The sequence below is a fragment of the Amphiprion ocellaris genome, chromosome 20 (genome assembly GCF_022539595.1).
Source record: "Amphiprion ocellaris isolate individual 3 ecotype Okinawa chromosome 20, ASM2253959v1, whole genome shotgun sequence".
NCBI lineage: Eukaryota > Metazoa > Chordata > Actinopteri > Pomacentridae > Amphiprion > Amphiprion ocellaris.
Window position 1 is genome coordinate 7,840,802 of NC_072785.1, and position 14,581 is coordinate 7,855,382.

Consider the following 14,581-nt stretch of genomic DNA (forward strand, 5'->3'; position numbering starts at 1 on the left):
TCAGAGCTCTCCTGCTGAGGATCACAGCGTTCAACCCGATACTGTCCACCTGATGGAACATGTAGACTCTCCAAACCAGGAGCTGGAGCAAATGCAGCCCTGGACTGAGGAGCAAAGCGATCTCCTCAATAAACATGAAGCCCTGTATCACACGGAGAGAAGACGTAGACGAAGACCCCACAGACAGCTGAAGAAAGCGAGGAAGCAGCTGCAAACTGAACCGAAACTGGACACACTGAACCAGCTGGAGACTTCATCATACGAGTCTATCCCCCAGAACAGCACCACTGAGATGCATCCGGACAAACCACCAGCGTCTGGATGTAAGCAAGAAAAACAGACGAACACGGCTCAAGCAAAAAACAAAAAAAGAAGAAGACGAAGAATGAACAAAGAGCCTTCAAAGTAGAAGTGTTCGTCGTGGGCAGCATCCCGACATCATCTCTGGATTAAAGAACGTTGGGATGCAATTAGGAAATCCAGAAGAAAAAACTACAAAGCATGTTTTCTATAAGATGGCTCAAAAAAAAAGAAAAAAGAAGAACAAACAGTAGAGAGCCATCAGAATAACAGTTTACCTTTTTGATTATGGACAAGAAGTGGGGCAGTGGCATTAATGACACTGTTCTTCCTTTTTCCTTTTTCTTAAAGGCAGCACTGTTATTCCAAGAAAGTCATAGGCAAAAAAATAAAAAAAATAATAAATTGGCACAAAAAAATTTATTTGATGTATTGAAATGATGTAATTATTATTGTGGTCATTTGTAAACAGGTTTAAGTAGAGAAAATACCAAGATAGATAGAGTTGACGAATCAGATGAAGTCTGATTATAAACACATGAGGTCTAAAAGAATAATTCCAGTTTAATTTAACTTGTTAAATTCAAGTTTATTCATGTAAATATATGAATATATAAATTAGAGACCATTAGCAGAGAAAGTGTTGGTTCTATAGGTTAACAGGCTAACGTATTTTAACTATGAAAAATATTGTATTTTCAAAAGATGCTTGTTTTTTCTTATATTGCATAGTGTTTGTTTGGAGTTCCAGTTCCAGTTCTCTGTAATTTTGTCATAAACATTAAACTGATGCCCTTTTGCTGTTGAAACTATGATATATCCCATGATATGAAGAGCTGATAATACTTGTAAACAACAGCTTAATGATAGCTGTGATATTAAGAGAGAAAAAAAACATGTTTAGGAAAAATTGGTTAAATGAAAGATATCTTGTATAGTTGCTGAGGTGTAGAGATGTTGAATGAATGTGTTTTTATCAGTGTATAATATCTGTAAGCTTTGAAAATCTGTCAGAAATACAGTTTTTATCATAGTATATCATTGATCAATCTATTTATTGGCATCATTTTGTATAAATACGCACATTCACACACACACGCTCTATAACAAAATATGTGTTATTAATCACCAGACTTACTGATGCATAATAATCTACCAAAATCATTTAAGACCTGGATGTGAATACAGGTCTTCCCTCCTTTGCTCCTTGTACCATTTCCGCTGGATAAGTCCCGGTCAATTTGTTGTAGGATCGCAATCATGTGATCGTCAGCAGGCAGCTGATGTAGCATTCACTGTTGTCATAGTTACAGTGACGTCATGCAGCTATCTCACAATGGGAAATCTTTAACAAATCCATGGATCCAGACTATAAGCTGCATCACTGCCAAAAACTAACAAGGTGGTCCTTGTGTCATTTCTGACCTTCCCTGAAAATTTCATCCAAAACTGTTTTTGTGTTTTTGAGTGATGTTGCGATGTTGCACACAGTCGGACTCACAGAAGGACAAACATACACCGATCATCACGTACCAAATGAAAAGCTGAACTGAAGCATAGGGCTCTTTGCTGCTTCAGTCGTACTTTGTCTGGTATTGTTGTAGTCACACAAAACTTCATGATTCTTGTTTTTCCTTCTGTTGGTTCATATTTTAACATGCCCAGACAAGCTTTTCAGTGGTTTAATCAAAAATCTAACAGTATTTATGCTTATAAACAACATAGGAGACATGCCAAAACAGACTCTTGCTTGTAGTTGCATTTGCCTTGATTTATTGTGATGTTTTTAAAGCAACAGACTCGAAAAAATATGTGGAAATCAAAGAAAATTTGATAATAATGATCCAGTATTCCTAGAAACAAATTTTACAATATAATTCATTTTCAGGGATTTTGATCAAATTTACATGTAGAAGAACAGAGATTTTTTTTTGTTTTTAACAGAATCTTCTTATTGAAAGTTCTGTATTTTTTGACCATTTTTTAAAATAAGACATACAATTAAGTGCTGTTGATAAATTTTTTAGTCTTCGATTGGTCAATTCTCAAACGTTACTGAAGGTCCCACATGATTAGTTCAATGACTGTCAGAAAGGTGAAAATTCTCTCTGTTTGGACAGTTTCCTGCTCTGATATATGGTGTTCAGAGGGTTGAAAACACAATCCTGTCAACACGCTGACATGAATTTTCTGGTGTGCTTGAGCTGCAGCGAGTGAGTGAAGAGAGAGGTAGCGACTTCATAGATCTGGAATGCAGTAATGTAGAGTTGCACTGAACCATTTTAAGGCAGGAAAGGATCAATTTCATGGAAAATAGATACTGAATATGTAACTGAGGACCTAAATTGACCCCCGAAGAGCAACTTTAAAGCAAATATGTTGATATAATAGATAGATATGCATATTATGGGGCAAATCTGTCTTCACAGAACATCATGCTGTGCTTTTTTGTTTTTCCTGCCACCATAAAGTGTCACTGTCTCGTGAGCTGTTCATATAATTTGGTGCACACTGTCAGTATAAGAAGCTATGATGTGGAAATTTTTGCTTTGGGACACACTTTAAATACCTGTAAAAGACTATTTTGATGCTACAACCATAAAATCCCAACCTTATATCACTAATAATATTGATATTATATTGATTTTCTGGAATTCTGAGCTTCAAAGGAGGGATGAAGTCTTTGTTCGGCAGCGAGCAAACACAGAAGTGTTGTCACTTCCAGCTTGCTGAACTACTCATCTGGAGACAGCTCAGTGGGATTCATGCAGACAACAACTTCCCTCCCTCGCACTCCCTCCTACTCTCTTTTTCCCCGTCGCTCCATGCTGCCTAAATGGCCACGAGCGTCCGTGTGCATGCGCTCCTCAAGGTTTCATGATGTGAAATGATCCGGCACAACCGTGTGCCGTGATGTACTTTAATTGTCCCCTTACTGCCTCCGCTGTAAAACCCTCCGAAGGCTGCACCCCAAATAGTTCAGAAAGGGTTTGTCACTGTTTTTATTTTTTCTCTCCTTTGCTTCTCCCGCTGTCAGGTGATGATGTGACCGAACCGGCGCCACTAATGGGCCTCTGAGTTATTTGCATGTTTTAATTGCCATTACTTTTTCATGCTGTGGTTATCCGTGTGGATGTAGCCGAATGCTGTGTGCTGTTGTTCTGCTGAGGGGAGCAGAATGTAGCATGATTTATTTACTGTACCCTGCTGCGCCATGTGTTTTACATACAATAGCCTCTGATTTCTGCTGCTAAGATCTGAGTTGGAGCTGTGTAGATGCTTACTGGGTTTTTTTGTTTTGTTTTTTTTGCAGCAGGAGATGCTGTTATAATCTGTCTTGTCCTGTTTTTCTGGTTGGTCTCTGAACTCTTCTCCACGGCTTCCTCTCTGATCTGTGTTGCCTTCTTTTGCTTTTGCCTGGTTTGTTCCAGACTCTCTGTCTCCTCCCGTGTCTCATTTTGTTTTACTTTCTCCTCCTTCACCTTTAACCCGACGTCTTTAACTTATTCTCTCTGTTGTTCCTCCTCCTTTAGCTGCTCCGTGCTTGTTCTGCACAGCCTCAGGGTCTGAATCATTTATTACACGAGTCATTAAGGATGCAGTCCTTTGCACTCCAGAGTTTGCAGTCATATTTGGGTTCAGGAATAAACAGGGCAAACCTGCAGCAGGCAGACGTAAGGGGGAAGTCATGTGGTGCGAGCTGGGAAAACCAAGCAGTGAGGATGTCTCAGCGCTGACCTGATAAACTTTAAGAAGCTGTGTGTGTGTGTGAATAAATTAGTGTTTCTGCACTGATGTCACTGTAGCAAAAAAAAAAAAAAAAAAAAAAAAACTGAACCAGATTGTTCTAAATGATCTCACCTAGTCTGAGAGCTTCTTTCTAATGTGCTGCAAGGAATATATCAATAGAAAGTTAGAAGTTCCTGTTTTTGTGAAGTTATAGATTGTTTTGTGGATTCTTTGTTAAATTATGTGAACTAATTTCTGCTGTGATTCTTGGCGGGATCTAATCTTGAAGCTTTAGTTTTACGCACATTATTTTCTTAGGTTTGAATGCAGTTCATCCACTGAACATCACTTAAATTTGGCCCGTATTCATAACAATAATAAGCTTTAAGGATTATATTAATGAAGCTATGAAATATGAATGGAATCAATTAAAATTCATGTAGAAATTAAATGTTAATCTTGGAAAAAAGAATGTTCTAAGAAGAGATTTTAAAACAGTGGTCGTTTTTGAAAATCTAATCTCAGCAGGTGAGTCATTCCAGAGTTTAAAGGCCTGGACTATAAAAGCACGATAGCTCTTTGTCGCTGATTTTAAGATTTGTCTGGGCTCATGTGGGGTTCAAAGATCCCTAAAATATTCAGGAGCTTGGTCATGTAAGGACTTGAAACTCAACAGGAATGTTCCCATTTTGAAACAGTAAAACACAGTACTATTGGAATAATATGATCTGGTTTTCTTGAACCAATTCAACTTTTGAGGCACCTGAAGTCAAGGAAGGGAAATCTGATTAATACGTATGTTGAGTGTATTACAGAAATCTAGAGGGAAGAAAATAAAAACATGGATGACCCTGTGTACATGTTTAAAAGATCTAATTTTTTCTAATTAGCTGCTTAGTCAGTTAATGGATTAGTTGATGGATAAGAGAGTAAGCATTAATTGTTTCTGCTTTATGTCAGTATTTACTGGTGGGAATATTACGATGTGGATTTGGTTGGAACCTTAACACAGAGTTATTTATGTCTGTGATTTTTTTTTTTTTTTTTAAACTTATTCTGTTTGGCACATTATCATGGGTAGTGATATCAGGAATAATTCTTCATGATGTTGTGGTAGTTATTTTGACTAGTGTGCCAAATCTTCAGTAATTTATATATCGACCCTCAGCACAACAAGCAGTTTCTGAGCTTTTTGTTCCCTCCTGTCATGTTTTTATTTACAGTGGACTCATTTGCCACTTCGATACAAAGTCTTGTATCAATGAAAACAATACAACAATAGCTGGTATCAGAGAGAACTCCAGAAAGTCGTCTGTGCAGTACGTCAAAGTTATAATGGCATAAACACGTGGAAAAATGGTGGCTGTAAATGCTGTAAATGTTTCACTGCCTACATTTTTAATTTGTTGACATATTTATCTTCTATCTGGTCTGTGTACACATCCTGCAGTTCAGCTGAAAAGTCGTAGAATTTTTGTTGAGTCACTACTGGCTTTGTGGTTGCACCAAGGAGCGAAGAATTTTTTGTTCTTCACATAATCAAAATCATTTTTGTGTTGTGTAAAAATGAGACTTCGACTTTAGTGATTTTGATGAAATATCCCAATTATAGGCTTAGTTAGGCTTGGTTAATTTTGCCAACATTATCACAAGGTCACACATGATACATTCAAGGTCCAACAGAAGATTGTAACTCTCCCAATTCTGTCTGTTTTGACACTTTCAGACTGATAAACTGTGGAATTTTGGGTATTATTTTTTTAAGCTGTCATGGTTTTCAAACCCACTGGCAGGTTTTGGGGGTTCAGATGTTCAAACGAACAGGCTTGTCAACACACTGATATTAATTTTCCACAACTGATGATTGATATGGTGGACTGAAGCCTTCAATGAATGTTCGGAAATCACGTTCTGAGTCTAGGGTGACACTATGTTTTGGGTTTCCCCTTTTTGAGATATTATTATCTCAGAATCTTTTTCTAGAGCTAAACTGCTGCCCGCTTATTGCAGGTATTTTGTAATTTATATGTATGTGATAATTAACAAAGAAATTGCAGAACAGAAATGATAGAATAGATAGATAGTCTGGGATTATTTTAAAGCAGCATCACTATTTTTCCACCAGAAAGCACCATTAACAAATTTGACTGTAAACTGACTGTAAATGTGCATTTTCAGTCAGCAGATGAACTCTAAAGTATCAGTTTCATAATCTGCCTCAAACGGCTGCTTCTACTTTTTATATAACAAATAAGAATCTGTATTTAACTGTGCATGTAATAAATGAAACTTTATGTAATTCAGGTTCACTTTGGGCATTTTGTTTGCTTACTCAATGCAGATACACAAACCCTAGTTCTGTTGGTGCACCCACTCACACCACCCCCATCTCCATTCATGTCAAGAGTATCCACAAACAAAACTAGAAAAGCACTCAGAGAGCGCAGTACTCCACCAAGGCTGCTCAGTTGCCGTATCATTTCCGACGAATGAAATCTTGAATAAAAAATTAACTTGCGCTGAGCACAGGCATGTGTTATGCAAATGCATGTTATGTATGGATACTGAATTGCATGTAAATTGCTCTTATAAAGGTCTGTTGATCAGTGCATCACTTTTGGCAAGCCTTTGTTTTGCTAGTGTTAAAATAACTGTTTCCTCAGTGCCTTTATTTTGAAGGCGTATTTTTAATGTTATGGGCTATTATTTTGTCACCATTCCAGCAGGACAGGAAGTGTTTATCTAAGAAGCGGTTTCTTGACATGATGAAGACACTGCCGAAAATTCACGTAAAGATGAAAGAAAACAGTTCCACACTGTTGCTGTCTAGCAAAGGATGTGTCTAAACTTTGAAGCACCTAGCTGGGATGGGGACAAGCTCTTAGTGTTTCCTGAAGAAAGGAGTGAAGGACAGAAAGGTCAGTTTGTATTCAAAATAAGACTGACGGCTGAACGTAAATAAAGGCTTTGTGAAACACCAGGAGCTTCACCATTGGCTGGGGTTTGCTACATTGCATGACCTAAATATGTAGCGGGCGGCAGGAATTGATGGGACTCAGAAACACTCTACAGTTTAATCATTTCTTCCTTGTATGATTTCCAACTGATAAATCACAATCAATTTGTGATCGCAATCATGTGATCGTCAGCAGGTAACTGACACAGTGTTCTCGCCATGGTTACAGCGATGCAATGCGGACGGATATATATCTCCCAATGGGAAATCCTTACCAAAGCCCTGGATCCAGACTATTAGCCGCATCACTGCGAATGCGAATGAGGTGGTCTTTGTGTCATTTCTGACTTCCCCTGAAAATTTCATCCAAATCTGTTGTGTTTCAGTAATGTTGCACACTGACAGACAGGCGGATTCAAAGACAAACATATGCTGATCATCACATAACTCTGCCGCGTTCCTTGGCGGAGTAACTATCACATTTTACTGACATTTTGGACGACATACTAAACTATGACCTTTTTTCCACATTTTGGACAACATACTAAACTATGGTGTTTTTGTCACATTTTGGACAACATACTAAACTATGGCGTTTTTGTCACATTTTGGACAACATGCTAAACTATGACGTTTTTTCCACATTTTGGACGACATACTAAACTATCATGTTTTAGTGACATTTTGGATGACATACTCAATCATGATGTTTTTTCCACATTTTGAACCACATACTTAACCATGATGTTTTTGTGACATTTTGGACGACACTGAAAATTTAATGAGGTTTTCCTTGTGTCATTTCTGACCGCTGAAAATGTCATCCAAATCCATTTCACAGATTCATGTACGCTTTTTGACACGCAACTCTGCCGTTCCCTGGCGGAGTAATAAACACAGTGTAGTACATTGGGTCCTGCTGCCATATGGTCCCATCAAATTTGGTTTTATTTTTGCAGCTGAGTGGGATGCAGATCTTCCATGCGTTGGTGATGTGATTTCAAGTGTGAGCGTGAGACCGGCAAGATGTGTCACCATGTGGGCAGTGCTCATCCTCCCAAAAGCCTCTCAGAGAGGGATGCTCATACTCTCTGCCCCGTCCTCCATGAGTTTTAATGCAAACCTGCCGTCAAAGAATTTCAGCATTAATTCAGTAACAATTGTGCTTAATTAGACAGAGAGATTGTTCATGTTTAACTTCCTTTTTATGAGCATGACTTTATTATTACTTTTCAGCTACTTTGTGAGGAGTATGAGTAGACGTACACTATATTGCCAAAAGTATTCGCTCACCCATCCAAATAATCAGAATCAGGTGTTCCAATCACTTCCATGGCCACAGGTGTATAAAATCAAGCACCTAGGCATGCAGACTGCTTTTACAAACATTTGTGAAAGAATGGGTCGCTCTCAGGAGCTCAGTGAATTCCAGCGTGGAACTGTGATAGGATGCCACCTGTGCAACAAATCCAGTCGTGACATTTCCTCGCTCCTAAATATTCCACAGTCAACTGTCAGCTGTATTATAAGAAAGTGGAAGTGTGTGGGAACGACAGCAACTCAGCCACCAAGTGGTAGGCCACATAAACTGACGGAGCGGGGTCAGTGGATGCTGAGGAGCATAGTGCCAAGAGGTTGTCAGCTTTCTGCAGAGTCAGTCGCTACAGACCTTCAAACTTCATGTGGCCTTCAGATTAGCTCAAGAACAGTGCTTCAGCAGAGAGCTTCATGGAATGGGTTTCCATGGCCGAGCAGCTGCATCCAAGCCATACATCACCAAGTGCAATGCAAAGCGTGGGATGCAGTGGTGTAAAGCACGCCGCCACTGAACTCTAGAGCAGTGGAGACACGTTCTCTGGAGTGACGAATCACGCTTCTCCATCTGGCAATCTGATGGACCAGTCTGGGTTTGGTGGTTGCCAGGAGAACCATACTTGTTGGACTGCATTGTGCCAAGTGTAAAGTTTGGTGGAGGGGGGATTATGGTGTGGGGTTGTTTTTCAGGAGCTGGACTTGGCCCCTTAGTTCCAGTGAAAGGAACTCTGAATGCTTCAGCATACCAAGACATTTTGGACAATTCCATGCTCCCAACTTTGTGGGAACAGTTTGGAGCTGGTCCTTCCTCTTCCAACATGACTGTGCACCAGTGCACAAAGCAAGGTCCATAAAGACATGGATGACAGAGTCTGGTGTGGATGAACTTGACTGGCCTGCACAGAGTCCTGACCTCAACCCGATAGAACACCTTTCGGATGAATTAGAGTGGAGACTGAGAGCCAGGCCTTCTTGTCCAACATCAGTGTGTGACCTCACAAATGTGCTTCTGGAAAAATGGTCAAAAATTCCCATAAACACACTCCTAAACCTTGTGGACAGCCTTCCCAGAAGAGTTGAAGCTGTTCTAGCTGCAAAGGGTGGACTGACGTCATATTGAACCCTATGGATTAGGAATGGGATGTCACTTATGCCAGTCAAGGCAGGTGAGCGAATACTTTTGGCAATATAGTGTATGTCGTAAAAAAAATTCCTTACAAACAAACGTGAAACTCTGGCTCAGTGTTACAGGAGCACTGTAATATTTAGAAACCGTAAACAAAGTGAAAAACCTGTAATGTAGTTAGATTTGTTTCGCTAATTAAATACAGTAAAACAGCATATATTTATGGCCATATGTAAATTATGTAATTAGAATATAAATATAATAATAATAATACGTATTATTATTGTTATAATTATAATAATAATAATAATAATAATAATAATAATAATAATAATTATTATTATTATTATTATTATTATTATTATTATTATTATTAATAATAATAATAATAATAATAATAATAATAATAATAATAACAACAATAAAATAATTGCTATTATTTTAATTTTATTAGTAATAATAATAATCATAATATCAAATATAGTGTAATTTCATGGTCAAACATTGTAAGAACAATTCACAATTAAGCCATTTTTTGATGCTTTTTATTTTATTATAGTCAGCATGTTATATGATTTTTTTTTCTGGGGAAACAAGTAAATGAACAAAATAGTATTAGTAAAAATATACATTTTTTTCTTCTTTTTTTTTAATGCGGACATTATTGACAGTTTGGACCAGTTTCTTTAGGCTTCACAAATTAGTACATATTTTGGAATTTTATTAGTCATTATTGTAGTTTAACAAAACAGGATAAAACTATTCAAGAACAGTAATTTACAGTTACAATTCAAGTTTTTAAAAAAGGAGTTTTTTTGTTTGCTTTTTTTTTACAGTGTAAATAGTAACAGTAAAGTTTTCCCTGGCGTGTGTGTCCGTTTGTGACACTGGATGTCAGATTTACACTAGAACTGTTGCATTTTATATTATTTTACAGCCAATCCTGAGCATCAGTATGGGCATGTTGCTCCAGTAGAGAGGGTTTGGGAGTCGAAAGGAAATAATATTTCAAAAAAGTCAAGCCAAAGAAACATTGGATGCGAGCCACAGACTGCAGTTAATATAGCTAACTGAGCATGCTTTCCCTGCAGCAGCAGTATATGGCTGGCGGTATACAGTACGAAGCTTAACTCTGCACTGAGGATTCATATAACCAGTAAGATTTCTGTGTCTCTGGAGCAGATTTCTTCAGACAAACGCTGAGATACTGTAACTCCTGCCAACTTCTCCCTTCTGCCTCGCGGGCATCCTCCCGTCTGAAGTGCCCTTGTGCACTGCAGCGAATCCCTACCATCCCCGCTCGGCGCTGCTGCTCTGTAGCTGTGAGGATGTTGCCTTATACATGGAGCTCATGTTCGTTCTTCGCTTTGTGCTCCCATCAGATGAGCGCGAGGCGGTTCAGAAGAAGACCTTCACTAAATGGGTCAACTCCATCCTGTCCCGGGTCGGCTGTCGCATCTCTGACCTGTACTTGGACCTGCGGGATGGACGGATGCTCATTAAACTGCTGGAGGTGCTGTCTGGGGAGCGACTGGTGAGAAGATTTGCCTTACATTTTTGTTATCCTCCCTTTTGATATTCTTTGCGTTATTCCAAAGCCTCTTGTGATCTTTCTCTTCTTCCAAATGTTCTCCTTCCATTGCTTTTTGCTTCTCTCCTCTGCAGCCAAAACCCACTAAAGGCCGGATGCGAATCCACTGTTTGGAGAATGTGGACAAGGCGCTGCAGTTCCTCAAAGAACAGAGGGTCCATCTGGAGAACATGGGCTCCCACGATATCGTCGACGGCAACCATCGTCTCATCCTCGGACTCATTTGGACCATCATCCTGCGTTTCCAGGTAAACTAAGGACCTCAGCTACTCTGGAAACCCTTTGGATTGGCTTGGAAGTTTGGTATTATAAACTATACATACTTAAAATTAATGTCTCTGGAATTTTAGATTCATATATCAAATACATTCTGAGATAACATTTTTTTTTACAGATTGCCTGTTGATCTGCTTTCAACACATTTTTTCACACATTAAAATTGAGGTTATGTTTAAATGACAATATCTCAGGAACTCTTAAGGATAAAAGCCTGAAATTTTCACTCTTATTTCTTATTGTGCCATTTATTTTGAATCTGCAACATCCAACAACTAGAACAAATAATTTCTGACAATAGGTGAGTTAAAATATGAAAAAAAAGTCAATCCGTCATGAAAAGTCCCATGTTTGTGCACACATTACCAAAAGAAATGATGAGGCAGAAGTAAGCTAGTGATATTTTCTGAAGCATTTGCAGTTGAATGCCACAATAATACAAAATGAAACATAAGGAATACTTTTAAACATAAAGTACTTGATCACAACATTTTTTAAAGGTGTTTTCATTGAACTCACAACTAATTGACAAATTGTAACACAAAAACTAAAATATTGCTTGATGGTAACTATCAAAATAGTTCTCCAAATATAAGTAGAAAGTGTTTTATTAATCATATTTTTCAGTTTCAAACACCTCTTTGCAGGCATAAATGTTGGTTTGGAGAAGGCTTGTCATGTAGTTTTGTGTAATTTCTTTGGGAATTACAGCATAAATATAATAACCATGAACCAAATACATAGAGCTGTTGGGATTTTGTAGATTTTAAATCAGTGGCATGATGACAAATAGCAGGAAAAACGATTTCAGGCTTTATATTTATGTATCTATTACATTGATTTGGCTCGGTCCGCCTGTTCGTCGTTTTCTAAACAGGATGCTTTACAGCCTGAAGGTCACATCAACCTTTGAGTACTAATAACTGTTAAGTACTTGCATTACTGGTAAATTCAGGTTGTGGTTAAAAGTCAAAGCTTCTTCAGGGCAAACTGACCCACTTTAATGACCAACACAAAACGACTTCACTCTCCCTTCTCTTACAAAACAGCAAAACTTTGCCGTATGTTCAGTACATTACAGCTACATTTAATTAATGATGTCTCACACTGTCGTCAGTAAGATGTTATTGACGCTTACTGTAGATCCTCTGCATTTTGAAGAAGCTGTAAGTGTAGGAAACAAGAACAGTTTTATAACTTAAAAGCTTATATAGAATAAAAAACAGGTATAAGACATTCAAAAGCTATATACATTACTATGTATATATCAATTTTCAATTTTATTTATATAGCGCCAATTACAGTCAAATTGTCTCGAGACGCTTTACAGAACCCATATGCCTGACCCCCAGAGCAAGCCAAAAGGCGACAGTGGCAAGGAAAACACCCTTTTAACAGGGAAAAAAAACCTCGAGCAGAACCCGGCTCTAATGTGGGGGGACCCATCTACCTGCTGGCCGGGCGGGTTGAGAGGGACAGAAGAGGTAGAAAGGTAGAGATAGAGGGGTAGAGATAGAGATAGAGGGATACAGATAGAGAGGTAGAGATAGAGAGGTGGGGGGGTGGGACACAAGGACCATAAAACACAGCCACACATCTGAAGCATCCAGCATCCAGCTCTGGGACCAGGGACACTCGGAGAAAGGACACAGAAAGAAACAGAGTGAATGTAATGCAATAATGGTATATATAGTAAATACATAGGTAGTTAGAGAAGGGCTCAGTGCATCAAGAGAGGTTCCCCAGCAGCCTTGTCACGATATTTAGAATATACATTGCTTATTTTGTGCATTATGAAGGTAATAGTGCAAATATGATGTCTGTGTTAAGAAGAAGAAACTCTTGAAGGACAATTTTGCAGCGTATGTCTTATTTAAACACAGATATAGTAATATAGGTGTAGTAGTGACCATAAAACATCTGAAATATATAGTAGAGTCATGCATGTGTAGTATATAATGCACACTAAATATCTATACATGTATAGCAACCACCAGCAGCCAACAGAGCAACAGAAAATAAAGATCAGTTATGAAAGTTTATCTACAGAATAACTCAACTTAAATCTCATCTTGCATTTGGAAAAACATGAAAACAATTTTCTAAACCAAACCCAAACGTGTTTTTAAGCTTCTTTTTTCTCAAGTGTTTTTGGAACTGCTTGTTTTTTTCTCCCTTTATTAGTTTTTTTTAACAGACTCAGTTTTGCTCAACATTCTTTTTCTTTTCTTACATCTGAAAGTGTTTGAAAACATCATGATATTCATATTTATTTCAGCATGTCTATCAAAATCTCCAGTTAACACTAATCACATGTGCAGCCCGGCCATTTAATATATAATACATATTAACATGATTATCCATCCATCCATCCATCATCTATACACCGCTTAATCCTCACTAGGGTCGCGGGGGGGCTGGAGCCTATCCCAGCTGACTCGGGCGAAGGCAGGGGACACCCTAGACAGGTCGCCAGTCTGTCGCAGGGCTACATATATCGACAAACAAGCACTCACACATTCACACCTACGGGCAATTTAGAATAATCAATTAACCTCAGCATATTTTTGGACTGTGGGAGGAAGCCGGAGTACCCGGAGAAAACCCACGCATGCACAGGGAGAACATGCAAACTCCATGCAGAAAGATCCCGGGAAAGCCGGGACACGAACCAGGGATCTTCTCACTGCAAGGCGAAAGTGCTAACCACTACACCACTGTGCAGCCCTAACATGATTATATTCCCACTTAATAAACTAGATTCTGCTTCCCTTAAATTCATCTTAATTACATTATAATCACATTTGCATTGAAGTGATGCCACAATATACAGCGTCTAATAGAAAGCTCTCAGACTGGTATTTGTAATTGTTTAGTTTTCTGTGCATGTTCTGCAAAAACAGTCAACCTGCAGCCTTGGGATGTTTTTCACTTGTTCTTTTCCCTTGAAACGATGCCTTCAGGATCCAGCCGTTATTAACTGCTGTTAGGAGCACATCCAACACATCAGAACATGTCTGTTTGATTCTTTTATCTTCTGGGCGAGGCCATATATTTATTTTTAATTTGACAGCAACACTGGTATTTTTAGACGCGTTAGTTCAAACAGTATGGCCCGCTGCATTATTCAGCCTTTTCAAGCCAGAAAGAAAGGAAAAAAAAAAACAGGAAAGAAAGGAGTTGACTTGGTCCTGTCTGTATCTTTTAGTCTGCATAAACCAAGGAGAACCAAAGCTGGCTAAATTTAGCCCTCTCTCAGGGCCTGTCTCTCAGATCACATCACTGCTCT

At 38.5% G+C, this 14,581-nt stretch overlaps 1 protein-coding gene across 5 annotated transcripts in view; it reads left to right on the forward strand.

Annotated features, from left to right (window-relative positions):
* The window catches only part of sptb (spectrin, beta, erythrocytic), a 78,615-nt gene that overhangs the window by 21,605 nt on the left and 42,429 nt on the right, over positions 1 to 14,581 (forward strand). For all 5 annotated transcript variants that reach the window (XM_023271990.3, XM_035948818.2, XM_023271981.3 and 2 more), the window contains 2 exons: positions 10,808 to 10,959; positions 11,091 to 11,264. In XM_023271990.3, the coding sequence (XP_023127758.2) occupies positions 10,808 to 10,959; positions 11,091 to 11,264 (326 nt within the window). The remainder of the gene's footprint in view (positions 1 to 10,807; positions 10,960 to 11,090; positions 11,265 to 14,581) is intronic.